The sequence below is a fragment of the Tetrao urogallus genome, assembly GCF_951394365.1.
Source record: "Tetrao urogallus genome assembly, chromosome: 2".
In the NCBI taxonomy this organism is placed as follows: domain Eukaryota; kingdom Metazoa; phylum Chordata; class Aves; order Galliformes; family Phasianidae; genus Tetrao; species Tetrao urogallus.
The window spans coordinates 15,596,351-15,621,693 of record NC_136814.1 but is presented as its reverse complement, the minus strand read 5'-3'; the positions used below and the strand labels follow the sequence as shown (position 1 = coordinate 15,621,693).

The following is a 25,343-nucleotide window of genomic DNA, read 5'->3' as shown; positions in this document are numbered from 1 at the left end:
GAGTTTGTGTTATGGTTACAGATTTTATAAAGGAGGAGATATCATTGTAAAACAAAACAACAAAAAACAGCAAACAGAACAAAAGAGGGAAAAGAGAACAAAACTGAAATTTGCCCAAACGTTTATGTGCCTTCTGGGTCCTGCTGATATGTCTGTTGGATGGATAGGATCCAATGTGTTTTCATAGTAGACAGATGCAATTCAAGACATGGGTAGATTTGGCCTTTTATTTCTTAGAACATCACTTATTGGATGTCGTTTGAGCCTTAGGAATTGTTAACTGATGTTTGTAATACATGTGCTCTTTGTGCCAGTGATACGCCTGCCCAATAGTAGTGCTGACCTCCTTGTTCTTGTTTATGTGCCACTTCTATGATTCCTGCTGCATATGCTATGTGCACTTTTATGTGCTCATGAGGCCAGGCAAGGCTGATCAGCAGATATTAGTACTTCAGCACAGTCGCACAGCAAAGCCTTTGTGCATGGGATGCTTCTGGATAAATAATATTTAACAATATTACGTACTGGTAAAGCAAAAAGAGATGTTCTGTAATGTGGTGGTATTTAAACTTGTTGCTTTTTTAAAATCTCTAAAGGCTAGCAAGTGCTCACTGGAGATAGGAGACAGCACACCTGGAAAGTGTGCTGTTTCTTACAGGCTTTCTGATCCTTTTTGTCAGTTACAGAAACTATCAAGCATTGTTCATCTTGTGAGAAATGCTTTGTTTTAGTAGCCAGCATTTGAGAAGGGTCAGCATCTAAGCCTGTGGGATAAATTGTCAGGACTGCTTATAAAAGCTGTGCTGGAACCATCTAATTGTAATACTGTTTAATTGTAAAGGAATCCTTAAAAGAACTGCAAAACCACAGTGTACTACAGTGACTTTCCAGTTGCGTTGCTTAGGAAATAGCATACATCTTCAACTGATTTTTTTTCATGTAATTTTTTTCCCCCCCAGGCTATGTTTTATTTAAGAAGGTTCCTTGAATCTGTTAAGTTTTTCTCCCTGAGGAGGTAGACTTCTTTATGTAAATACAAACCAATGTACATTAAAATTCCTATTAGATGTCAAATAAGCTTGCAGATAAGAAGTCTGTGCAGAATTAAGAGAAGACTGCTTAAAAGAAAAAAGTGAATAGCTATAAAGTAAATAATCCAAATAATAGAGGCAGGAATATGGGATGGTGACAGAGTATAGGAAATTACATTTGCATTGTTATATGGGTGCACTAAAGAAAATTCTATTTTCAGTGTATGTGCAGAGCTTCCAACTGTTGGAAGTAAGTAGTCTCTTTTTATGATGAGCTTGATAGATATCTCTGATGAGATGTACGTAGGAGCTTTATTAAGACAGCCTTATTTCCAGTTGAGTACAGTTCTTCAGAACTTCATCTATTTGAAATATTCAAATCTGGATGGGCTCCTCAAGGTGAATGTTAGCTACAATTTAGAGGGGAAGAAAGGAATGTATACACAGCGCAAGGTGTCTCCAGCAGAACACAGTTGTTCTGAAAAGTTCTGCTTATCTTTTCTTTGAAACGTTTTTTTCATGAAACATTGTGTCCTTGAAGGCATACTTTAATCTCAAGAGAAGATTGATTGAATTGAGCTTGACCAAGCGATCTCACTTCTGGAGTTTTCTAATGCTGTGTGTGACTTCATTGTTGATACGTTATTAGCGAGCTGTGTGTGCATAACAGGATAGCACAGTTTGCTTGCATTTTCTTCTGCAGGAGTTAAAAAGTGATGGAGAGGTCCTGGGTACATAGTGTGTGCATAGGGAAAACTGTCGAGTGTTAACCTTGACCTTCTGCTTCTTACGATATCAATTTCCAGAATTGTGGTGATGTCCTCTATTGCTTGCAGCACCACAATAGTTGGGATGCTTTCTTAGATCTCTCCCAGTCCATTTCTCCTGTAATATCTGCAAGAAATTAGAGAGTTGATATTGGCCAACAAGTCCAACTGCATTGATTTTCTTTTTTTATGGGGCACCGTGATACAGAAACCCTGAGCCTCAGCTGACACAACAGAATCATTAAAAGACCAGAAAAAGCTTAAAAAAAAGTAAATATTTTTAACTCAATCTGTCTTGACAGCGTTGGATTTGAGAGTTCATAAAAAAAACGGTTGTCACATCCTCCTATTCGTTCCATAAGCTCAGTTGATGCCCCACTTTCTTTCTCTGTTCTGTTGGAATATATATTTTGCAAATACACAGTTCTGTTTATAAAACATGTTTTTAATGTTCACTATTTTGCTGATATAAATCCAGCCTCCTTTGTTTTTAGGGCTTTCAAGGTGTCATTTGTACAGATGTAGTTCATACGTCTGTCAGCTTCATTATTTCCTTCTTTCATTTACTTCCTTTTAAGCAGAAGACTGATTTTTATTAGATGAAGCAGCCATCTCTATTCAGTTGTTTGAAACATGTATAGAGCAAATAAAAGAAATAAGCCTTATTTATCTTTGTTTAACAACAAGATATTCATAGCTCTAAAGTTTTTACTTTCTAAATGTGGTTTTCTCTGGGGCTTTTTCTTGATATCAGCTATGTAATGGATTGGAAATAACTGGTAGTAGTCTTGGTTGTGAAATTCACTGTTTTTTCCCCCTCTTCTTAAGACACTGCTTCATGCATTTCACAGTAATAAAATACTTCTTGTCTTTCAGGTTTTGCACTGGGGAAAGCAGGCGACAGGATGAATGCTTTACGGAAAGTATGTTGATTAAAAGCAAGTACAAATATTTCATACCAAAATATAAGATATATTTTTAGTCTACACAAACACGTAAAGCCATGTGTGCATACAGTCTGCTTATAGAGTGGTGTGTAGGACTTTCTTTTCCATGTGTATAACGGCCTTAAGGAGGCTTCTTTAGGCTTCAAGTATTTATTTATCCATCTATCTTAATCTAGTTTCTGTTTCAGTGGTCAACAAAACATCAAAATGGCAATGCTAAAATGCACAGTTAAGTTGTTACTACCCTGTGAAATCTTTTGAAATGTTCAGTGATTAGGAGGGTACAGTTATTAACTTGAATGTTTTCATTTCCGTAAGTGGATCAGATCTGTCAGGCCAGCTTCTTAAGTTTTCTTTCTTGGTTTTTTTTTTTTTTTTTTCTATCAAGATAACTAAACAGTGGTAAATTTCCAATGCTTGGCATAAAAATTCATGAAAAAACTTTTTTTTTTTTTTTTAGGCAAAGAACAAAGCCATACGCAGCTTACATTTCATAGAGATGTATCAGAACCATACAAGTAAGCACTATCCTTTTTGACTCTTCAGCTTTCAGCAAGCGATGAATGCACTATTAAAAGCTGATTGAAACTAGTTGCAAAGTGTAAAAAGATAACTAAAACCTTTAATTTTAGAATAATTTAATTTTTACTTAAAAAAAAAAAAAAAGATTTAATTCCTTGTATTTGTTTGCGTATTACTTAGTTTCTTCAGCATGCTTTATGAAATACTAGCCCCAGATTGTTTTAGCTAGATAGTAGTTCAGTCTACTGATCCCTGTGCAAAATAAACTGCTATTAACTGCAGTGAATATGATTTGGCTCTTCTCTTTCACTCAGGTTTGTATCAACAGTTGTAGGATGGTCTGTGAAGAAGAGTTCTGTTAAGATTTCATAATATAAGCAGATGTTGCTAAAATATTGTAGAGATTTATCTTCCTTCTGTTCTCCTATTCTTCAGTTCTTTTTGAGTGCTTAATGCATAGTATTTCAGGGGTTTTAAAAACATGTGGCAGTAATAGCAAGAGCTGATCTCTGCTGTATGGATGTCAGCTATGGCTGGACATCTTTTCTCTGTAGTGGACCCCACTGTGCTTTTTCCCTTTTGCCATTCAAACATGATTCCCTGTTCACTCAATCCATGTATACAGAAAAGTCCCAGAACGGCTAGAGAACGCCGTGGTGTGTTCCATGGTAGCTTTTTGTGAATTTGGTTTAATGGCATACAAGTCTGTCTGATATCAGGTGTGATACCACTATACCAAATACTCCATTATCTTTTGGAAAAAAAGATAATTTAAAGATGGTACCTTACAATGAACATCTTTAACCGTGTTATTTACGTAGATAAATGTTCAGAATAGTACAGCTTTGTCTTACAAATATGCAATTGCAGTTATCCTTATGAGTCTGTCCCCTGACCATCAATATTTCACATTAATAAATTTGGGATTTGATTTAAAAACTAGTGGTGTTTTCCCCATGCTTTCTGTTCTGCTTAATGCGAGCCATCTTGTCTGCAGTGTAAGAATTCAGTGTGCACAGGCCGAGTCACTGAATCAGATGTGAACAGCAACCACCAGAGGAAATCATTTTGGGGTTCCTTTTGAAACAGGAAGACTGAGATGGCAAATTTCTATACAGAAAAATCTAAGAACACCAAGGCCTAATGGAGCAATTTTAAGTTAAAAGCTGAGTTATCAAGAAAATCTAAATATAAAGAGGAAGGTAAAATTGCATCACAGAACTTAGGTGTAATGCCTTTGTTTTTTTCTTTCCCTCCTTTAGTTTATCATGACATTGCTGTGAAATTTAAACGCACAAACATCCGCATGAAGAAGCAAAACAAAGGTAATTAAGTTGCTTGGAAACTCTGAAGTTTTATCAATGAGCAACTGATATTTATTTGATGGAGTTAAATCTGTGCAATATTCATTTACTTCAGCAGTTGGTAGATGGAAACGAATGATGTATCTCTGAAGATAACCAGTGATAACCAGCTGTCTTTCACTAGAAATACCTGCTGTTGATGACATGGCTTTATTTTTGTGAATCAGGATTTGTTCCTTATGCACTGGTGGGAGCTTTGCTGGCTTTCTGCTGCCCTGCATGCTTCCCATTGCAATTCAAAATACTTGTAGTCTGCAGTAGTAGTAAATTGCTGTCAGTAGTTTGAAATTTGCAACTCAGCATGTCTGATGTCAACAGTTCACAAGAGAAGGCAGGCAACTTCACCCAAGCTTCTCTGATCAGTGTACTGGTAAAATATGTCACTGAGTCACAGTAAATGCTCAGATATTTATTTTCTGATAGGGCTGTCTCCTGGTCAGTGATAATAAGCAGTGTTTCATTCCATCCTAAATGATGGCACTTGTGTGATTTATATTACATGGTGATGAAGAAAGTGTACTTGCTCACAGACGGGTTTCTGCCTTTGCCATTGCTCATACTCCAAAGAAACAAAAAAAAAAAATAGAACCCTGACTGCAACAGTACAGTTTTTTATTTGGAGAAGTTCTACTGTATTGTCAGACTGGAAGTTGAGAGGTGGACATGGCTGCATTCTCCTCGCAGCTTTAGCCAAAAGAGATGCGCAGCTTACCACGCATCATCTCTGTCTGCTGTCACTGACAGCTTCCACCTGAATGCTGAACTTTTGAAGAGACGTTACTGACTTTCTGCCATCCCTTTCCTCCTCATCTCCAGAGCTGTTGCAGTGTATGCTTTACCAGCTGTTGAAAATGATGGGGATATATCCAGAGCAACCTTGTATCTTGATGTCACCTTCCTCAGGATTGCAGTACAGGAATTCTTACCATATGAAGTAGTTCAGTGAAGTAATGGTTAGCTTATTTCCAATACACTGCAGTTTTCAGTGTGACCTTTTTTTACCTTCTAGGTTCTTCCCGTTTTTAAGTCATTAATGGTGATACGAGGTCATTTCTTTGCATGAATATTGGAGTTAAACCTTTGTATGTAGAGTCATAGAATAGTTTGGGTAGGAAGGGACCTCAAAGATCATCAAGTTCCAGGCTCCCTGCCACAGGCAGGATTTCCAGGTGCTAGATCAAGTACTAGAAAAAGATTTGATTCTACTTGTTTAGCTTAAGTTTGCTTTCAAGATGAATAAAGCTGCTATTTCATAGAAAGTGGGTGAAGTTTGCTACTGAGTGCTCTTAATTGACACTCTAATATTAATATACGAACAGGAAGCAAATTAATCTACATGACTAGTTGTAATTCACTTCAGATTCATTATGATAAGACCTAAATTGCAGAAAAATGTAATGATTAACTCATTTATGAGAAACAGGATAGCTTTCCAGTTAGAGAACTGTTATTGTGTTCTCCTACTTTAATTCATTAATTCCCGTAGCTGAATAAGCTGAAACAGTGACATTTTTTACATACTCCTTGATTTTTTTGTGTGTATCTGGTATTGTTCTGCACTGTCACATTAGTAATACGAGAAGATCATAACTCTGAACATTATTGATGTATTTCAAAAACGCCTAAAATTTCGCTGAATTTTCAACAGTTTTTATTAGATGACGTCTTGATTCTGATGAGGGGTTTTTTGTTCAGTATGACAGTAAAATTTAGCACAGGCTTAGAAAAATCTTTACAAGTCAACAAGAACAGCGTTGGCTGTATGTTTATCTGCAGTTCTGCATTTAAGGAGCACTCACAATTCACAACTTGAAAATTGGCTAATTTGGCCTGTAATTTTTTTTTAGGGTAACCACTTTGAACTAAAGACTTACCTGCTATCTAAACTAGACTAATCTAAAAACTACACTGCAATTTAGTCTTTAATATGAGGGAAAAACATGCAAGGAGCTGGAGTAACACAGCTGAGCTACGCATTTAACTATGCACTTATAAATAATGCTGTCACTGTTCAGTGGAAAGGAAGATTCTCATTAAATGCTGTTATTTTCTTTCAGTAATACACAGAATAAGACATACCTTCCAGTCTCATCTAGTGTGGCACTCCTGAGCCTCAGAAACAAGAACAGTCTAGTAGTGCTACCTTCTAATTAATATTACATAATCAGACTGCTGTCCTCTTTTATTTCCATTTTATTAGTACTTTTGAGAAGCACAGTGCCTTCTCACTGCTTTTTGTTTTTTCTAGGAGGCATCTTTCTGTAGCTTGCGTGTTATTACTGCCCTGTTCAGTGAGGCTTTTCCATTCATAGAATCATAGGATTGATTGAGTTGGAAGGGCCCTTTTAAAGGTCATCTAGTCCAACTTGCTTACAGTGAACAGTGACACCTACAGCTAGATCAGGTTGCACATAGTTTGTCCAGCCTGACTTTGAGTGTCTCCATGGACAGGGATTCCACCTCCTCTCTGGGCAACCTGTTCCAGTACTTCAATATTCTTATCACATAAAGAACCTTTTTTCCTCATATTCAGTCTAAATCTCCCTCCTTTTAGTTTGAATCCATTTCTCCTTGTCCTTTCACAACAGACCCTGCTAAAGAGTCTGTCCCCTTCTTTCTTATTGCTCCCTTTATATATTGGAAGGCCACTGCTCTCAGGTCTCCCTGGAGCCTTCTCTTCTCCTGGCTGAACAGCCCCAGCTCTCAGCCTGCCCTTACAGGGAGATGTTCCATTTCTTGGATTATTTTCGTGGCCCTCCTCTGACCGTGTTCCAGCAGGCCCATGTCTCTCCTACACTGAGGACTCCACATCTGGATACAGTATTCCAAGTGAGGTCTCACAGTTTCAGTGTGTGCTCACTGCTTCTTGTTCTGGCACTGGGCACCCCTGCCAAGAGCCCAGCTCCATCTTCTTTGTATTTCCCCTTCATGTGTTTATGTACATTGCTAAGATCTCCCCATACCCCCTCTTCCCCAGGCTGTGCAGCCCTGGCTCTCTCAACATCTCACAGAAGAGATACTGAAGGGACTGAAGCATGTTGGTGGCCCTATGATGGACTTTCTCAAGTAGCTTTTTCATACGAGGGAGCCCAGAATACAATGTGCTTACTCCAAGTGTGACCTCACCTCTCTCAACCTGCTGGTAGCAGTACTTCAGAATAGAATAATTTAATCCCAGTCGAAAGGTACTTACAAAGTACAACTTCAGGGCTAACCAAAAGTTAAAGCATATTACTGAGGGCGTTATCTGAATGCTCCTTGAGTACTGACAGGTATGGGGCATAAACCACCTCTCTGATAAGCCTGTTCCAAAGTTGACTACCTTGACAATGAAGAAGTTTTTCCTAACATCTTGTCTGAACTCCTTCTGACACAACTTTCAACGATCGCATGTTTCCTGTCACTGGATACCAGGGAGAAGAGATCATCTCCTTCTGCACTTTCTGTCCTCAGGAAGCTGTGGAGAGCAGTGAGGTTGGAGAAAAGGAGGCTAAGGGGCAAACTAGACACTAAAACCAGACCTCAGCCGCTCTTCACAGCAGATGCATTCCAACTCTTCTGCCAGCTTTGCAGTATTCAAGATGAGGCCACATCAAGTGCTACTCCTCATCCTTGGTGGCAGCACATTTATTTTGTGGTTGTCTTTAGGTGGAGCCAGAGCTCTATCCAGCCTGGCCTTGAGTGCTTCCAGAATGGGGTATCCACAGTTTCACTGGGCAGCCTGTGCCAAAGCCTCACCACCCTCATTGTAAAGAATTTCTCTTTAATGTCTAATATAAGCCAGCTCCCTTTTAAACTGTTGCCCCTTGTCCTATCTCTGCTTGCCCTGATGAAGACTCTCCCAGTTTTTTTGAAGACCCTTTTATGTTCTGGAAGGCTGCAGTGATGAATCCTGCAGATTCCAGGAGCCATCTTTTCTCCAGTCTGAACAATTCCAGCTCTCTCAGTTGATCAATGTGCTTATGTGGTTGTAAAGCCCAGCACTGATACCCCATAGCTGTAATTAATATGCATGAAAAATGTACAGTTATTCATAGTTTTCACAGTAGACCATCTTTTATAAGATTCCTTCTGCTTGCTGATGACATTACAATTATATGGTTATATATGCTGAAGCCTCCCACTTTGCATAATTTCAGCTGGCAAATTCAGTATGTTCCCAATTCCTGCACATAGGACTCAGTCAATGACCACAACAAAGCTTAATGTTTTAAGAAAAAAATAATTAAAAAAAAAAAAAAGTCATCACTATAATTAAATGTCCTTTTCTTTGTTCCTAATCCCTGCAAAATGTAGAAAACCTCTGTCAGATAATCAGGATTACATATTAAACAAGTAGAAATCCAAGTTTCAAGAGTTAGGTAGTATGAATATCTGAATGTGAGCTTAACTCAGCATAGTGTCTTAGTGTGGGCTGGAGTAGGTTTTCTTTCCAAACTCTTGTTAGGGGCTGCCCAGAAAAGCTAATGTAGGTTGCCCATCACAGCTCGTATTAGTTAGGAGGACTGCATTTTAAATGCTTTTCTTGATTACCTTTTTATCAAAATTCAGTGTGAGAAGATTAGTTATGTTTTAAATGACCTTATCCTCTTACATAGACCCTCCTGAATTAAACTGCAGTACTGCAGCTGGAGTGCCACAGGCAAGTTAGAAAATGTCTGAGCACACTTGTACTCCACAGCTAGAATTTGCAATTGGAATCTTGTGCTTTTGTGTTTGACATAAATTTTGTTCAGTGACTGATGGAGCAATTTGCTGGCTTCTGAGTTTCATGCATTAGCAATCTGCAGAAACCTGGTTGAATGGTGTAGGAGAGAAGCAGTGATGCAAAACACTAGCAATAAAATGCTTTTTGTCACTGAAAATGAAAGTTTGACAAACAGCTTTCCAGAAATCATTCATATGTGTCTACCTTTTGACTTTTCTTGTAGCATGGAAAGCAGTATTTCTTTGAAAGACAGAACAAATGACTTTGAATGGTTATAGTTTATTTTCCAATTACAGGTTAGAAAAAAAGAAAGGAAATATTAGTGCTGTAAAACATGTGCCATTAGAATAGGGTTTGGTTTTTTTCCTCATTTACTCCAGCAGCAAAACTGTTCTGTAGAGAGGATTAATCGATAAACTGGCTTTTCAGCTTTTAAATAAAATACATTAGAACTATCAGAAACCAATTTGTGAAGATTAATAGAGCTAGGCCGCATGAAACAAGTCTCTTGGGGAACCAGAGAACAAAATTGGATGCCTCAAAAAGTAAGTCCTTCATTAAAATCTGGCAAGCGTAAGAAACCATTTGTAATTAATGCTAATACACTCTAGTTATGCCTTTGAGATAATATAACACTCTCAACTGGAGATGGAGCAAACTTCTGTTTTTGTGGACTCTGGAATTTGTTTGTCTCTCCCTCCCACTCGCCCAGGTTTGACCTGTGGATTGCACTTGTGCCCATGTGTTCTTTCAGTGATCTTCACTGCCCTCAAGAAGAAGAAAGCAATTGAGGACCACAGTGCTCATTTGTCCTTTAACCTTGATAAATTCATGCCACTTTTTGAGCCGAGGTGGAGTCTGTGTTTAAACCACATTTTCCTGTTGGAGCATTACTGACTTCCCTTTACCTTGCTGGCCCTTCCCGGTTTCTCTACCTATGCTGGATTGGAAAGGGGTGGGAGACTCTGACCTTGCTGCTTCTGTACCTGTGGGCAGCAAGTCCAGGAGGCGGCAGTGTTTGAAGCACACCGGTTGTTTTCAGCTGTACCTTCACAGTAGGAAATGAGTTCAAATCTCTATAGATGAACTGAGACTTAAAGTCAGATTTATCATCGTTAAGATTTAGTTGTTGAAACTGCAAAGGAAGCAGTTTTGAAACTATTGTAGGTATTGTTTTTTAGAAGGTGTGGTGTGGTTCTTGTTTAGGCATCTCCCCTTGCAATGGCTTCATTTTAATACTGTTTAAGTAACCTTAAGTGATCTTGCTTCTCTGCTAATCTTCCATATTTTTTTAATCTGGGGAAGTCATTTATTTCCTGAGTGGCAGAAGAGGATTACCTTTTCTTTGCTGAATGTTCTTGGGAGTGGTAAGGAAGTTGTCTGTAGAAGACTTCTTAGTATGTTAATGGCACTTCTAGGAAAGTAGAATGCTACTTAAACCTGAGGTATTAAAACAAACAAACAAAAAAAAAACAAAACCAAGAATGGTTTTATGGTTTGAGTTTAAAGGTGGTGATGTTTTCATTCAGTTTTGTATATTGGTAAGTGGAGTGTATTTACTACAAAAAGAATGTGATCTTTGTTAACATGCAAGCAAGAATTGGGAAGAATGGTCTTCCCAGATTGGTTTGACCATTTTTAAGATACTAGTATGTTGTAACTTAATAGGTAACAGACACAGATGTGAGAAAGTCTTGGTTCTATTTTTCCTTAGCTAAGTTATTATATGCTTACAAGTAATCGTGTAATACTAATTTATACTTTCTTTTTTTATTTACAGGGTATGGTCTTCGTTGCCACCGAGCTATTATTACCATCTGCAAACTAATTGGCATTAAAGACATGTATGCCAAGGTTACTGGATCTAAAAACTTGATTAATATTACTAGAGCTCTCTTTAAAGGATTGACAGAACAGGTAGATTACATTCCTTGTGGTTCTGTTAATTAAATCAGAGGACAGGATGGGATTGATATTGTAGTAGTCTGTGATTTAAAAATGTTATATTCTGCATTAATGCATGTTACTAACATGTCAGTGTGCATCCTTATTAGCAAGATGCACTTTTTCTGGCAGCCAGACCTCTTCCAGAATCAATTTCCTGTAGAATAATATGGTAATGCTAATTACCTGAATCCCTGCTGCTTATTATTAGTTTATTTGAAATCCACAAGGATCCTTCTGATGAGTCTTTCAGTTTATGCAGCGTTGAAAATGTTTGTTGGTAAACATTTTTCCTACCCCATATACTGTGTATGTATTTGACCTCAAGTAAGCCAACATCATGCATCATTGCTCCTGAAGTTAATGTTTTCTTAGGGATGATTTAAATTGGAATCGGCCAGAAGCAGGAAACAAAACAGCCTTTCTTGTAATATTAATTAGCCTGAGACTTTTAAAAATAGTTTTGTCTTTTTCCTGCTCCCTCTCTGCCCCCAGGAGACTCACCAGCAGTTAGCAAACCAGAAAAACCTCTACGTGGTGGAGTTCCGGGAGGAGCAAGGCCCACTGCCCATCGTCGTGGCACTGCCCGAGGGCACCGTCCGTGAGGATCCTGAGCCTGAGGATGAGGTTCCAGACACTAAACTGGAGTGGTGTGAGGTTAAAGAAGCTCAGGGAATGAAGAAGTCGCCCTGGGCAAATGTTAGGCGGACAGTATGGTAAAAAATAAAATAAAATCAGTACCTATATCTCTTCTGCTCAGAGATGCGGCTGTGAAAGCCCAGCCCAAATGGGCAGGCTTACATTTCAGAAGATGCCTACAGTAGATTTCATACCGTTCATGTTGCTGCTCTCATTACTACCATTCAGTAGCAGTTTGCTTTCCCACAACTCTTCTGATCACTGTTCAGCTAGGAACATACAGAAGAAAACAGCCAATGGACATGACATTGACTTCAAGCATGCGTTTACTTGATTCCTGCAGCTGTGTAATCAACAGATCCCGTGTTTCCTTCATAAATTCTTGGGAAACGACTGAAAATACAAGATTGTGGAAGCAATAAAAAATCCTCAGAATGAATTTGCTGGAGGAGTTGTCGTCTTTTTTGCAGAGTAGTGGGGCAACTGAAATCAAGAAGGTAGAAGATTTGTAGCTCAAAGGAGATAGGCAGTGATGAAGGGCAACAGCTGAATCTGTGCAAACACTAGTTGTGAAGGCTGGGGGAGTTCCCCAATTGAAGCAGAGCCCAAATATCTGAAGACAGTAATCTCTCAATCTCCTATTTTAGCTGGTGTTGGAAGCGCAATCCAAAACCTGCAATCACATCTTTCTTACAGAACTTGACTTTCCTTTGCATATGTGCTGGGATAGGACTTGGCTTTCGTCACTGCCAATTTGGTTCTGAGAAAAGCAATATCTTGAGCTCTGTCCAAGACTTAGAAAGTGTTACAGCTGTTGAGATGAAAGAAAAAAGAGAAAGTTTGTGATGTGCTTATTCTCAGAGAAGGAGTAAACCCCTTCATGTAGTGGATCTCCAACTGAAGCATGCAGAGGTAGGTGCTAGAAGCTAGAATAGCTCGGTGGTTGGGAGATCTATCACCCAAGAGCTGGAGGAGGTTTAAGGCCCTCCTTGAGCCCACAAGATAGCCACTCATGGTTGACTCTGCAATGCATCTGAAGCAGAGCTTTGTCATTGCTGTCCTCAGAGTTAATGGGGTTTTGATGCTTAATTAACTATGAGAGAGAGAGCAGAGTGGGGCTGATGGCATCCATGTGATGATCGGAAGTGGGGAATGGTCCAAAAGTTTGGCTAAGGAGGGAGAGAAGCAGACACAAATCAGGCTCTGCTCCAGACCCACGTAAAACCTTGATACTTTCACAGAAGTTAGCTTTTGTGGGTTTTCCATTTTCCAAGATTATTCATCTTAATACAGATGATTGTATAGGTGTCTTTACCTAGCATACAGTTTGCTCATCACTCACTGACAAAGCTCGCTGTAAAATGAGAAACAGCAGGCTCTCCTGCACTTTTTCATGGTGCTAATTGTAATTCTCTGTTCAATTTCTTTGCTTTCAGACAAAGCAAATTCTGCAATTTGGGAGAAAATGTAAGTGCTTCTAACTCAGTGCATCCCTGGAGGCAAGGTAATTGAGGTACCTGTATGCAAACATTTGGGTAACCACTAACATTACAGCTAAGGCATTCTTCAATTTAGCAAGAACAACCGAGATAACAATCTGGACATAGTTAATGAATGATATATGTCTGTAATCTTGTTTGCATCAAAAGACCTGAAGTTTTACATACCTTCAAGTGGCTGGTTTGTTTTTAACTGCAGTATAGTTGCCTGATCTCTACAGTGCATGCTTGCAGACCCTTGTTTTGCTTAGGAAACTGGATTTTAAATGCTCCCCGAGAAGGCTGGTTTATGGCTTTTTAAATGGGCTCTTACTGACTTACGTCTTCAAGGGAATTCTGCAGATGGAGAGGATGCTAGAGATCAGGTGCTAGGAGTCCAGAAATACCTGACTTTTGCTTTTTAGGAACTTATCTTTGTCTATACAGACATCCAGATCCCAAATGGATGTGGTCCAAGTGGCCTGGTGAAGCTTTGGGTGAACTCTGTTGTGAGCTGCCCAGCTTAGAGGGCATGACAGACCTCATACTGGACAGGGTGGATGGAAGGGCTGGCTGTGACAGGCAGTGGAAATCTTTCAGTGCTTTTTTCTGTTTTTCTTTGCATGGAATATGCCTGCTGCTGCAACTCACCTGCAGCTCTGCTGCATCTCACTCTCACCCAGCTGTTCCTGGTGTAGGAACACTCATTTGCCTCCAAGCTGGTTGGCTGCATGGGGTTCAATTTGGTGCCACACAGGGGGTTTCAAAGCCCTGTGCTTTTGAAGTGCTGTGAAGTGCTGCTTCGTAAGATGTTTGTATGGATGCTCTTGACCCCATGGTGGTCCTAGGCAGAGGCTTCCCCAGGTTTCCCAATCCCAAGCCTGCACACTCAGGCAGGCTGAAAGGAAGGGCATGGACAAATGAACCAGCACAGACTGGTGCAAACTGGTGTGTTTCAGGGAAAAGAACAGTAAGGCAAAGTGAGGTGGGGAGGGGACAGACTAAGTGACAAGACGCTGGCTGCAAATGGGATAGTTGTAGTGCACAGGGATGCAGAGGTGAGGGAGAGCATAAGGCAGCACTTGGAGCTATGGTGTCAGCCGTACCTGGATGTGAATATAACACAGGCACTGTGTTCCAGGCTGCAGAGTGTGACCCCCAAATATTTGCAGAGAGATATTTCTGTCCTACGTTCAGAGCAGTGCAAAGTGTGACATCAGCACCTTCCCCATGACGATGTGATGTTGAAATAAGTTTCAGCAGGTGCCTTGAATTGAGTAGTGCTGTCATACACAGCTCCTGAGTTGCCTCCCTGCTCTGAAAAAGGATTTTTTTTTCTACATCTGTTGCAATCAGCTCATTTTTGTTACTAGCATGAAAAAACAGGTCAGGCTGGTTTTCAGCAAGGACAAAAAAATGAATCCAGTGTTTTCTCCATACTGCAGTTTAAAAGTTTCAACCCTCAAAACCCTCAGGACATGAAACAACAGAGGTGTTTCTATGTCCAGTTCTGCTTCCCTTCCCTTCTGCAGTCCTTGTTGTTATTCATGAGTTTCAGACTGAAGGTAGCCCCACAAGCTTAGAGGACTAATCTGCTACCACTGCATTTTAGGTTTCTATTAAAAAAAAGCACCCTTTTTTGGGTCTAATTCCCCCATTTAAAATAACTCACTTGACATAATAGTCTGGAGTAAATTATGTGATCAGATGAACATCATCGCTGACGCTAGCTTGTGCCTGTAGCAATTGGATAAGAGGTAGTGGTTAAACTAAAAGAGGGGAGATTTGTAAGACATGAGGAAGAAATTTTTCACTAACAAGGCAGTGAGGCACTGGGGCTGCTGCCCATAGAAGCTGTGGGTGCACCATCCCTGGAGGTGCTGGAGGCCAGGTTGGATGGGGCCCTGAGCAGCCTGAACTGGGGGGGCAGCCCTGCCCACAATGGAACCAGTTGGTCTTTGAGGTCCAACCCATGTTATTGTAGGATTCTTTTATTCATGCCTGGATTTGTGCCTCGTTCTTGGGCGCTGCCCTGCTACTGTATGCATCAACTGTAAGGGGAAGTTAGTGACAGTGGCCTTTGTCTGGTTGTAAAATCATAGGAAATCCATCTTTATTAATGACATAGTGCCAGTATATGTGAGAACAGTCACATGCTGAAGACAAGAGCTAATTGCATCTGCTTATCTGAGACATTATTCTAATTATCCATATAATTCTGCTGTAGTACCTATAGTACGTTTCCTTAGTTGTGTTTCATGGGGGAATCCGTGGCAGCAATAATTCCTGGGGTTATAGTTGTGTCTTGTAATTCAGCAGTACCTTTCAGGTGTTGCAGGGAATTCATTGCACCTGAGGCAAATTAAATACTGCCTTTACTCCTTCTCTCAAGTCACAAGTGGCATTTTCAAAAATGGCATGGAAAGTTCTTTTGGCACAGCAAATGAGGAAGGCAAAGAGGTTTACACAGATGCATGTCAACCAAAATGACCAGGTTTCATTCTTCTGCTGTGTAGCACCAGTTGTTCAGGCTTCCTCTGACAGTTTGGAGTCAGAAACTCCACTAAGACTGTGAAGTCATAGGGGTACATAAAGGGTTCAGGGAGATTTTGACATTTTAAATCCAACTGTATTGTTCTAATTTAAGCTGGGTTTTCTGCTGAGGCCCTGGTTACCAGCATCAAGCTGAACCCAGCCAGGAGACTGAAGAAAAATAGATCGTGTCAGCAGACAGGTTTCTCTGACAGGCTCTTGGTCTTCGTTGCCATGGTTCCACATAAAAAGCTGCTTGTTTATGGTATGTACATTAAAAACCAAGCCCTAATTCCAGCCTGGCAACTGCGCTCATTGGATAACTTCTGTGTTTGTAGGGTGACCACAAGATAGAACATGCAAGGACAGATCATTAGGATGATTTCCATCGGCGGAGAGAGTATATAATATGGATCACATACAACAGAGTAGCTATGAATGCAAATACCTACAAAGGAAAAAAAACATCAGGCAGTTATTTTTTATTTATTGCATGAGTTCCTGATCTGTGCAAATACATTGTAATGCATTATATTTCTGTTAACTTTTTGCACATTTCAAGACATTTGAGCGTAATAGAACTGGTCTGATTTCCTCCTTCCTCCTCCAAAAGGTTTGTGTGAGTCAAGATTGGCCCCGGGGGCCACCCACAGCACTCACCGAGGCAGAAATATTCTCCCGGCGATTGATCGGAGTCTGCTGAGACTCAGTCATGTTTCTGGTAGCAATGGCTTCCAACACAGAAGCACTGAAGTAGAACAGAGCTGCTATCTCCTGACAGATGACATCCTAAGAAAATAAAGATTACACGCAGTTATTCCCAAGAAGAGAGCACGCTGCAGAGGAGAAAGCAAAAGGAACCCACATGAACAAATCCCAGGCTGTGATTCAGAGTGCAGTAGGAAAAAAAGGGGACAATCATTACCAGTGATAAAAGGAACAGGTCCTGAGGTTTGCTACATGCACTTACCAAAGTGACCCAGGAGCTACTGCCCCCATGCGCCCCGCACATGTAGAGGAACAGGAGTACAGCAGTCAAGACAAAGCAGAACACAGAGACAAACATCACCCAGCCCTGCAGTGAACTGTCTGGAACATGCGAGGAGGCAACGAGGATCCAGACAAGGCCCCCAAATATCTGCAAACAAAAGTGAGAGAAAGGTGAGTATGGAATGCCTTGCCTTCTCCAGAGCTAAGCAAAAAGCCATACACACTTCTGGTACTAGCACTGTATGTGGCAATAGTCTGGCAAGGCCTTTGAGTTCTTCCCAGCATCTACTTGAATGTGAGTACATAGCTGGGAACATCTGCCTCTGATCTGGGCCCCAAAAAGCACCATCACCTCTGGGGTTCACTGTTCATTGCCCCCCTCCCCACCTTGCTGTGCTCAGCAGCCTGCTTCAGGCTATTAGCGAAGGCTGGTTTTGGAAACAAAGGTTTATTTTAGGGCACATCTGTTTCACACCCAGAGTCCCTGAAAGGAGTGGAGACAAGCCCAGCCCACTGACGCAAGCAGCACAGACATGTGGCCTCATGATCACCTTGTGATGAGGTGGTCAGCACCTTTGAGCTGAGTGCCTTAAGAATGTGATTCAGGGGTGGAGTTGGTAGAGTTGATGGTTGCATGGGATGAGTCTTTTCCAAACTAAATGATGCTGATTCTATATAAGCAGTGCTGCCATGCATGCTTGTGCCTGAACATCAGTTGCTCTTAATTTTCCTGGCTAACCTTCAGAGCTAAGATTGTTCCCATGGCATACCCTCCTCAAGCCTTTGGCAGCCTCCAAGTGTCAACTCATCCCAATCATGGCATTTTCATTTCCTTGGGGTACTTCTGCATGTCGAAAAGAAGTTTGTGATTTATGGCACTCAGAAAGCACTGCATCAATCATGTCACCCCAGCTTTATAGAGGAAAATTCCCTGGAGACTTCTCATTTCTCATGGTTTCCCATCTCTCCTTTCTCTGGGATGTGATTACTCACTCGGGTAAATGTTTGACATGATTTGATTGCTGGCTTTCTGATTTTATGGTGTTGCTGTTCCGTTGACTCGTAAAAAATCAAGACTGGACCAAGAGGCTTTCAGCAAAAATTCACAGCGCATTGGTGACTGCAGTCTGAGAAAAACTTAACTTTAAATAGCCTTTTAAAATACAAGCAAATCTGTTTTCAGTTTATTTCATTTTCTTCACTCCACAGACCCAAGTGCAAGATTTTGTCCAGATATACAGAAAACTTCAAATACAATAGATGCTAAGAATTAAACCCAACCTCTCAGAATACAGATGAGAGGTCAACACCCAGATGTAGTCATACCTTCTGCAGCAGCTGTAGGACCATTCAAAATGCTTCCCCCCCACACCCTGCAGTTGCACTGTAGGCAACCTCGGATTCTGGGATTGAGAACTCTTCATCCTTCTCCTGAATGCTATGATTTAAGGAGCCACCTCCTTTGTACACAGTGGAAAAAATACACCTGCACAACCCAGAACCCTCTACCCCACTGACAGAGGACCCAGTTCTGCTGCATTCCTCTTTCCCTGGGTGGTGCCAAGCCTTTAGGACGTAAGTTTCCAGACCTCCCCAAGCCATGAGATGGGCTATTTCCTTATGGCTCATTAAACAAGCTGCATGCCAAATCCCCTGCAGTCAGGAATTACAAGCAAACAGCTCAAGGTACAGCCAGTGCCATAAGCACGCCTCGGTGGGGATCAAGCTCAGCACCAGAACAGCCTCGCCACTGTCAGCCTAGCCAGAACCTCCACAGGACTTTGTGTACTCCATGCAGCTGCAGGAAACCTGGACCTTGTTCTCAGAGAGGGACCAAGTCTTCAGAGCACATCTAGGTGGCCAGAGGGAAAGCCTTTCTCTGCACGGTAATGCCTGCTTTAGCCCAATTCCTTTTTGCTTGCCTGATATCCCTAGGAGAAAATCAGTGCTCTAAATCCCGGGGATGTGAACTAGGTAGAACTTTGGTTCCAGATGGCAAAATTGAATTTAGGGTGTGAAATCATGAGCTCTGTCCTACGGTATGCAGCCAAACCACTCAGTGCTGAATGAAAGTGTTCAGACATAGGAGAAAGCCTCTTGAACTGATGTGAGAAGAGAAAATTTCATCAGCAGAGGACACAGGAAAAGGTTTCTCCTTGAAACTTTCAGTCAGTGCTCACAGCAACAGCATTCAATTACCTATGCCAAATCCTTTAATATACTGATCTTCTTCCACTTAGTGAGAACAGAAGAAGGAGCAAGGTGCTCACTCACCCTTCACTTAGCCCTATGCCCAGCTCCAATGCTTCACCTCCAGCCCAGGAAAACTGTAGCTTCAGCAGCTGAAGCTTTTTGCTGATGCAGTTATCTCCCTGCTTTAAAAAAGCATTTTATCCTTTGTGTGCATCTGTTGCTAAAAATCACCTACCAGCTGGGTCAATTTGACTATCTACCTTAAAACCACCAGCAACCCCTGCAAATCTGTTAAGCAACAAATTACGGAAGGTTTTTAAAGGTGCCACGACCACCCCCCACAGACTGAAGGGAGTTACAGAGCCCCCAGTTAGGGCCTGTGACTTTCTTTAAGGGAGAGCTGCAGGCTGCCCCCAGATGCTTGCAGCTCGGGGGCCTGTCTGGGCCCCTGGACCACATGCTGTCTTCTGAGAGTCATCCCTTGGACACCCACAGCACCAAGTGTGCTGGGGGACCTGTGAGCAGCATCTGCCCTTCCCAGGGAAAAGCTGGCACTCACCATTTCGGGGATGAAGAGAACATCTGGAAAAGTTGTGAAGACGGACAGGCCGCTGGGTAAAGAGCTCCTGGAAATTGCTGAGGACATTGTGAAGCTCTCTCGCATTGATGGTTGGTCTCTCTGGAGGCAGCTGCCAAATACAGCCTCCTTCCCTCCCTCTCTCTCTTCCTCCTTCCCTCCCCTCCTTCTTGCTCTTCCCTCCCTCCTTCTCAGTGGCAGGCAGACAGCTTCGAGAGCCACAGATGTGGCCAGAGCCTGTGATCAGGTATAGCTCTGTGACTGGTCGTGGCCCGCAGGAGGTTTTCAAGAGCTGTGGGCAGCCCTGGGGCGTTTCAGTCACAAGCAGGGACACACCATGCAGGGCAAGTCCTTGGGCGGTGGCGGGTGGCACTGGTTTACATCCAAGGCCAACAAGGGTGATCTGTGCTGAGCCTGCTTGCAGCATCTCTCATTCCCTCTGTTTGCACAGCACTTCAGCTTGTCCTCCACCCTCATGAGCTGGCCACAGAAAGCACAGTGGCAGGTGGCAGAGCAAACCAAGGCGTACCAGCTCAGGGCTGGGAGATATCCCATGGAGGGGTCATGCATCCTGGGATGGTCAGGGGTAGTTGTAAGGCCACCATCTTTGTTGTCTCAAGTCAACATAATGAAAATGGACTAAAATAATGAGATTTACCAAAACATTTGGCTTTGTCTGTTCCACTTTTTTAGCCTGGAGTTCATGGGAGTGAGTCATTTCCTCTTCCCTTTATATGGAGCATTAACTTCTTATTACCATACTCAAGTCATGCCCAGCAAAATCACAGCATTGGAGACATTAAACATCAATAAATGGAAAGGAACAATGTGGTCATTGTGGCCATCCATTGCCAGAAACCAACAACCCATAAAAGAAATGCCTGTCAGCTTGTGAATGCTGCTCATACTGCGGCAGCTGCTCCCAGCCACGGGTCTTTGGTGTGGGCTCTAGAGCAGGAGGTAGGACTGGTTGCCTCTGAGAACATGCTGTCGGATCCCCATGCAGACCCACCAGCCTCCTTGCAGTGGCAGTGGGGGACACATTCAGTTGTCCACATTTTGTTTCTTGTGACAGCAGCAGTAGCTGCTCTCTAGCCCTTGGACAGGACAGGTATCCTGAGCAGCCCTCAGCATGGTGGTGAGGCTGCAGGAGTGTAATTGTGGTGTCTGTGAGTTGGTTGCAGATCTTTTGAATCATACAATGATCTAGGATGAAAGAGCCTTCACGATCATCAAGTGCAGTTGTCACCTTGACTTACTTAGTCCCATCATCAAACCATGTCCCTAAGGGCTTCATCCATACGTCTCCTAATACCTCCAGGGACACCACTTCCCTTGGCAGCCTTTACCAGTTCTCCATGTAGAAATTCTTCCTGATATCCAATCTATAGCCTTCCTGGCACAACTTGAGGCCATTGCCTCACATCCTTTCACTTGTCACCTGTGAAGAGGCTGGCGTTCTCCACACTGCAGCATTCTTTCAGGAATTTAGAGGGAGTGATGGGATCTCGTCCAGACTCAACAACAGTTGAGCAGTTTGCACAGCCACTCCTCAAGTTCCTTGTCTTCCAGACCCTACACCAGCTATGTTGCTCTCGTGTTTACAACTTGGGCAACTCAATACTCTAGTTGCTTTTGTAGCAGGTTGGCGGTCAGGTGGAAATGGAGAGAGCTCAGCAGGGACGGAGTAAATACCTGTCCTGAACTACAGGACACAGATTTGGAGTGATGAGTACAAAAAGTGCTGCCTGATGGCCAGGGGTCACCCCTGTGTTCCAGTTTGTGCCTCTGGCTTCTTGTCCTTGCACTGAGCACCGCTGAAAAGAGCCTGGCTCTGCCTGCACCCTTCCTTCAGGTATTTATAGACATAAATGAATGTACAATGCTGGCCCCAGCACGCACCCAGGGGTGAGACTGCGGAACTGCCCTCAAAACACAAACCCAGGGCAGCTTAGTGGGAAGAGCTGGACCAGTCCAGCCACCTGTCAAGGAGGAGCCTTAAAGGTCTGAAAAAAGCTGCATTCCCCTGGGGATTCCTGAAGAACAAGGAAGAAGCTGACATGACAACAGCAAAAAATCTGTGTTTCAACCAGCAGAGCCTTAGCAGGGAGGAGTGCAGGGCCTGGCACAAGGGTGGTGGCCAGGCTCAGAGCTAGTGCGGATGGGTGTCAGCTGCTCCTTTGACCTGAGTCTTCCATGGCTGAGGGAAAAGCCCAAGGACTATGCATGGGGCTGCTGTGTCTGGAGGGAACAGCTGCCCTGGGCACTACATGGAGCTTTTCTTGCAGCTGAGTCCTGATTCAGGACGGTTAGTTACCTAGTGCTCCACTTTAACAGTGTACTCAAAGGGAGTACTGGACAGTTTTCTGAGTGCTCACTACTTAAGGACACAGAGAGAGATAGGATATTAGGTAACAGCGGAACAGTATTAAGTCTGGAAACATAAGTGGACAAATCTACGCTTACCAAAATATTCCTTTCTAAATTCTGGAATGGCAGGCAAGACCACTTGGCTTCCCTGGCTGTTGGAAAGCACCAATGAAACCCACTTGAAAAGAGTTCTGACATTAAAGACATGACAGTCTCTTACTGTGTATTATCACACACCAATGTCCTCAGGAAATCTCTCTCTTTTTCTGTGTTTTCAAACTGAGCAAATCTAAAGCTGAATAGCTGAAAGGAGATTTTCCATGTTGTAGAATCAATGACACAAAACCTCAAGTGAAGTAGCCTGAAGGAAATGAAACTGTCTTCAGATGACTACCTAAAAAGACCCAAAAAATCCCAACAAAAAACAACAAGGCTGATGGTATGCATGCGTGTGAAAATAGTTATGTCTTCTTGAAGGTATTGTTGCCACCCACTCAAGAATGACATCAAGTCACAGTGACTTTCCAGTCTCCCACTGCTACAGCCAGCTTTGCTGTGCTCTATTGCACAGACTGTGAGACTGTTCAGTTAATGTTCCAGCAGTTGCTTTTGCTTTATTTACACAGAGCTAATCCATGTAGAGCTTGGCGTTTTAAGAAAGAACTAGATATGAGATTATCACTCAGAAATTACCAGCTTCTTTCTCTGTCAACAGAGCCTTGACTGAGGCTGCCCACACAGCTATAGGTGCGGTTAGGTGGGGTTAAAGGGGGCTAGCTGGTGTTGCAGATTGAGCCCTTGGCTTTCAACCTCATGTTCCCTTACTTGACCTCTGGTAAATCTGCTGAATGTAGAGGCAGTGCTGCTGCAAAGTTCTCTTTAGCTGGGCATTCCATAGCATGACCAAAAGCAGAAGAAACCTCATTGTACTTTGATACCTTCCTCCAATAATGATTAGATAAATTCATGGGCCAGTCCAATCGCAGGCATACAAGAAGAGGTTTAGAGCAGTCCCATTAAGGTTTCCCCCAGACCTCCTGCAGAATAGGGTGCTAGGGTTGGTGTTTCATTTGTTCAGCAGTCAGCTAGTCCACAAGCAAAACTTTTGTGTCACAAATAGCGGAGTGAAAGATCATGTAAACCCACAAGATGGCAGGAGATACTCAGAAATTTACCATCAGCTAGAAGGGCTTGTAGGCTTTTGTATTTCTCCTTTGACATGCCATTGATTTGGGAGAAGTTAAATGAAACCATATTTTTAAATAAAATAGAAGAAGCCTGGTAAAGGTATGTCAGCAAGTGTTCATGGATCTCTTAGGAGCAGTGGGATGCTAAGCCTGGCAGGACTAACAGACCCATGTGAGTTATAATTAATGTGGAAACAAGAAGCATACAACTAAGTTATCCTGTGATGGCAGGGTAACCATTTATAGGTCAAAACTCCCCACTTTGATGGCCAAAGGATCCCCAGCCCTAACCTGCCACAGTCACCATTTCAGCCTGGATGAAGCTTACTGCCTGCAGAGGTGCCAACCAGGCAGTGTGACAGGGACATCAGTCCTTCCATTCTGAAGTAGACAACAGTTTCTCATTATGCAGTCCTGCAGTGTGTCTGCAAGATGTAATGTTAAAAAGAAAATCTTTACGCTCAAAAGGTTTTAGCTGCTTGCCATTAAGTCTGCATGGTCCAAATCTATGAACATGACCGAGAGGCCCCACAGCACATTTTTTATTTCTGCTCTGTCAAGCCTTCCCTTTCAAGTTATCTCTTCCAAGTTTTTTGTAGGGCTGAAGCCCCTCGCAGGCACTAGATGCTACTTTATACATTGCTTCAATCTCCTAACTTAAAGTACATTTTAAAAATATGAACACTACAATAATGACTTCTTTTTTTTTTTTTTTTTCCTGTGCTGCATCTGGAATATAGGCATGTATTTACTCTGATCTCCTCTGCGCTACTTCAGTGGATATATTTTTGTATCTGATTTGTACCGAGTAGGATTAATTTTTATCCTTAGACTTTCCAGAGACAGATAATAGTATGGTGCTGAGCGTCTTTGATTAACTCATTCTACATAGGACTGAGTGCATTATTTGATGAATACTGTCTGTCCCCATGTGGCCAGAAACCAGAGCACATTCAGCCTTCAGATCTCTATAGTTCACTTGCCTTGATTAAGAAGGAACAGCTCATTTTGCTGAAAGGGGAAGTTATCACATAGCATACCAGTCCCTAGAAAGCCTTAGATTTAATTAACATGGAAATAATTTTCATATTCAAAAGTCAGATCTTCAAATATCCTGAAAACCAGTTACACTCACATCTGAACTCTGAGTTGTGTTATCAACCCCATTTTCAAGAGAACTCTGGATCCAGGACTGAAATTCAAGTAACTTCAATGCCTGAATCACTATAAAGGGACAAGCAAAGTCAAAACTAAAGGTTCTGTTTCACAGATCCTCATTCAGAGTGGAAAACCCACAAAGTTTGATTTACACATCCTGGCCTCTAGTTCTCTTGTCCTCTGTCACTCAAAGACTCATCACATCCCACAGATATGTAAGCATACAGGCCTCCGGGGCCACCTTTGTGCCTGAATGCCTCTGGGACTCAGCCTGAAGGCTGCTGGGCATGTGTGCCTCTAGGTTGGCCTCTTGGCCTTCCTCTCAGCTGCATGCCACCCTCCAGGCCGTTCATCCTCTTGGACTCTAGGCCTCCCTCTGGATCTTGAGTCTCCTAGGCTAGTCTCTAAGTCTGTAGGCCTTCAGGCATCCTTTTGGGCCTCAGGATGTCTGGGCCAACATGTTAGCCCTTTGGCTGCTCGCAGTCTAGCTCAGGTGGCATCCTACCCTCACAGAAGACCGGCATCGAGGCCTCCCGGTAGGCCACAAGGCTTGTAAGCCTCCCTCAGGCCTCCTGATGTCCAGTCTTCCCTTCTGGGCCTCAAGGCCTCCAGGCATCCCCCTTGACCTCTTGATCTCTGGTCTCCCTCTAGGCCTCAAGGCCTTCTGGGCCCACAGCCAGCCTCTGGGCCTGTAGATGTCTTTGCCCCCAGACATCTGTCTTGGCCAATAACTCTCTTGCCCTCCAAGCCTGCCTTTTAATTGAAAAAAATGATTTGAAGGTCTCTAGCCGTCTTGGCCAGCTTCTTGTTTTCCTTCTTGTTCTCTTGGCCCCTACGCCTCAAGGCCTCTAGGCCAGCCTCTAGTTCAGGCATGTCCAATCCACAGCCATGCTTTCTATTTTAATAAAGAATGCAGGTTTTAAGATTGCTGAAAAG

General features: G+C 42.4%; 2 protein-coding genes across 2 annotated transcripts in view; one reads left to right on the top strand and one right to left on the bottom strand.

Moving 5' to 3' along the window:
• Nucleotides 1-12,003, top strand: part of MRPS5 (mitochondrial ribosomal protein S5) — a gene marked incomplete at both ends in the record, with an annotated part of 43,664 nt that extends 31,661 nt beyond the window's left edge. Inside the window, 5 exons of the mRNA XM_079532979.1 lie at nt 2,675-2,721; nt 3,206-3,263; nt 4,530-4,592; nt 11,120-11,256; nt 11,779-12,003. Coding sequence (XP_079389105.1) covers nt 2,675-2,721; nt 3,206-3,263; nt 4,530-4,592; nt 11,120-11,256; nt 11,779-12,003 — 530 coding nt within the window. The remainder of the gene's footprint in view (nt 1-2,674; nt 2,722-3,205; nt 3,264-4,529; nt 4,593-11,119; nt 11,257-11,778) is intronic.
• Nucleotides 12,004-16,305: 4,302 nt separating this feature from the next.
• On the bottom strand, nt 16,306-19,761 carry MAL (mal, T cell differentiation protein (MAL blood group); the record flags this gene model as incomplete). The annotated part of the gene is made up of 4 exons (XM_079550543.1): nt 16,306-16,380; nt 16,593-16,721; nt 16,903-17,070; nt 19,675-19,761. 4 exons carry the CDS (start codon nt 19,759-19,761, stop codon nt 16,306-16,308), a joined length of 459 nt encoding a protein of 152 aa, XP_079406669.1.
• Nucleotides 19,762-25,343: the final 5,582 nt, after the last annotated feature.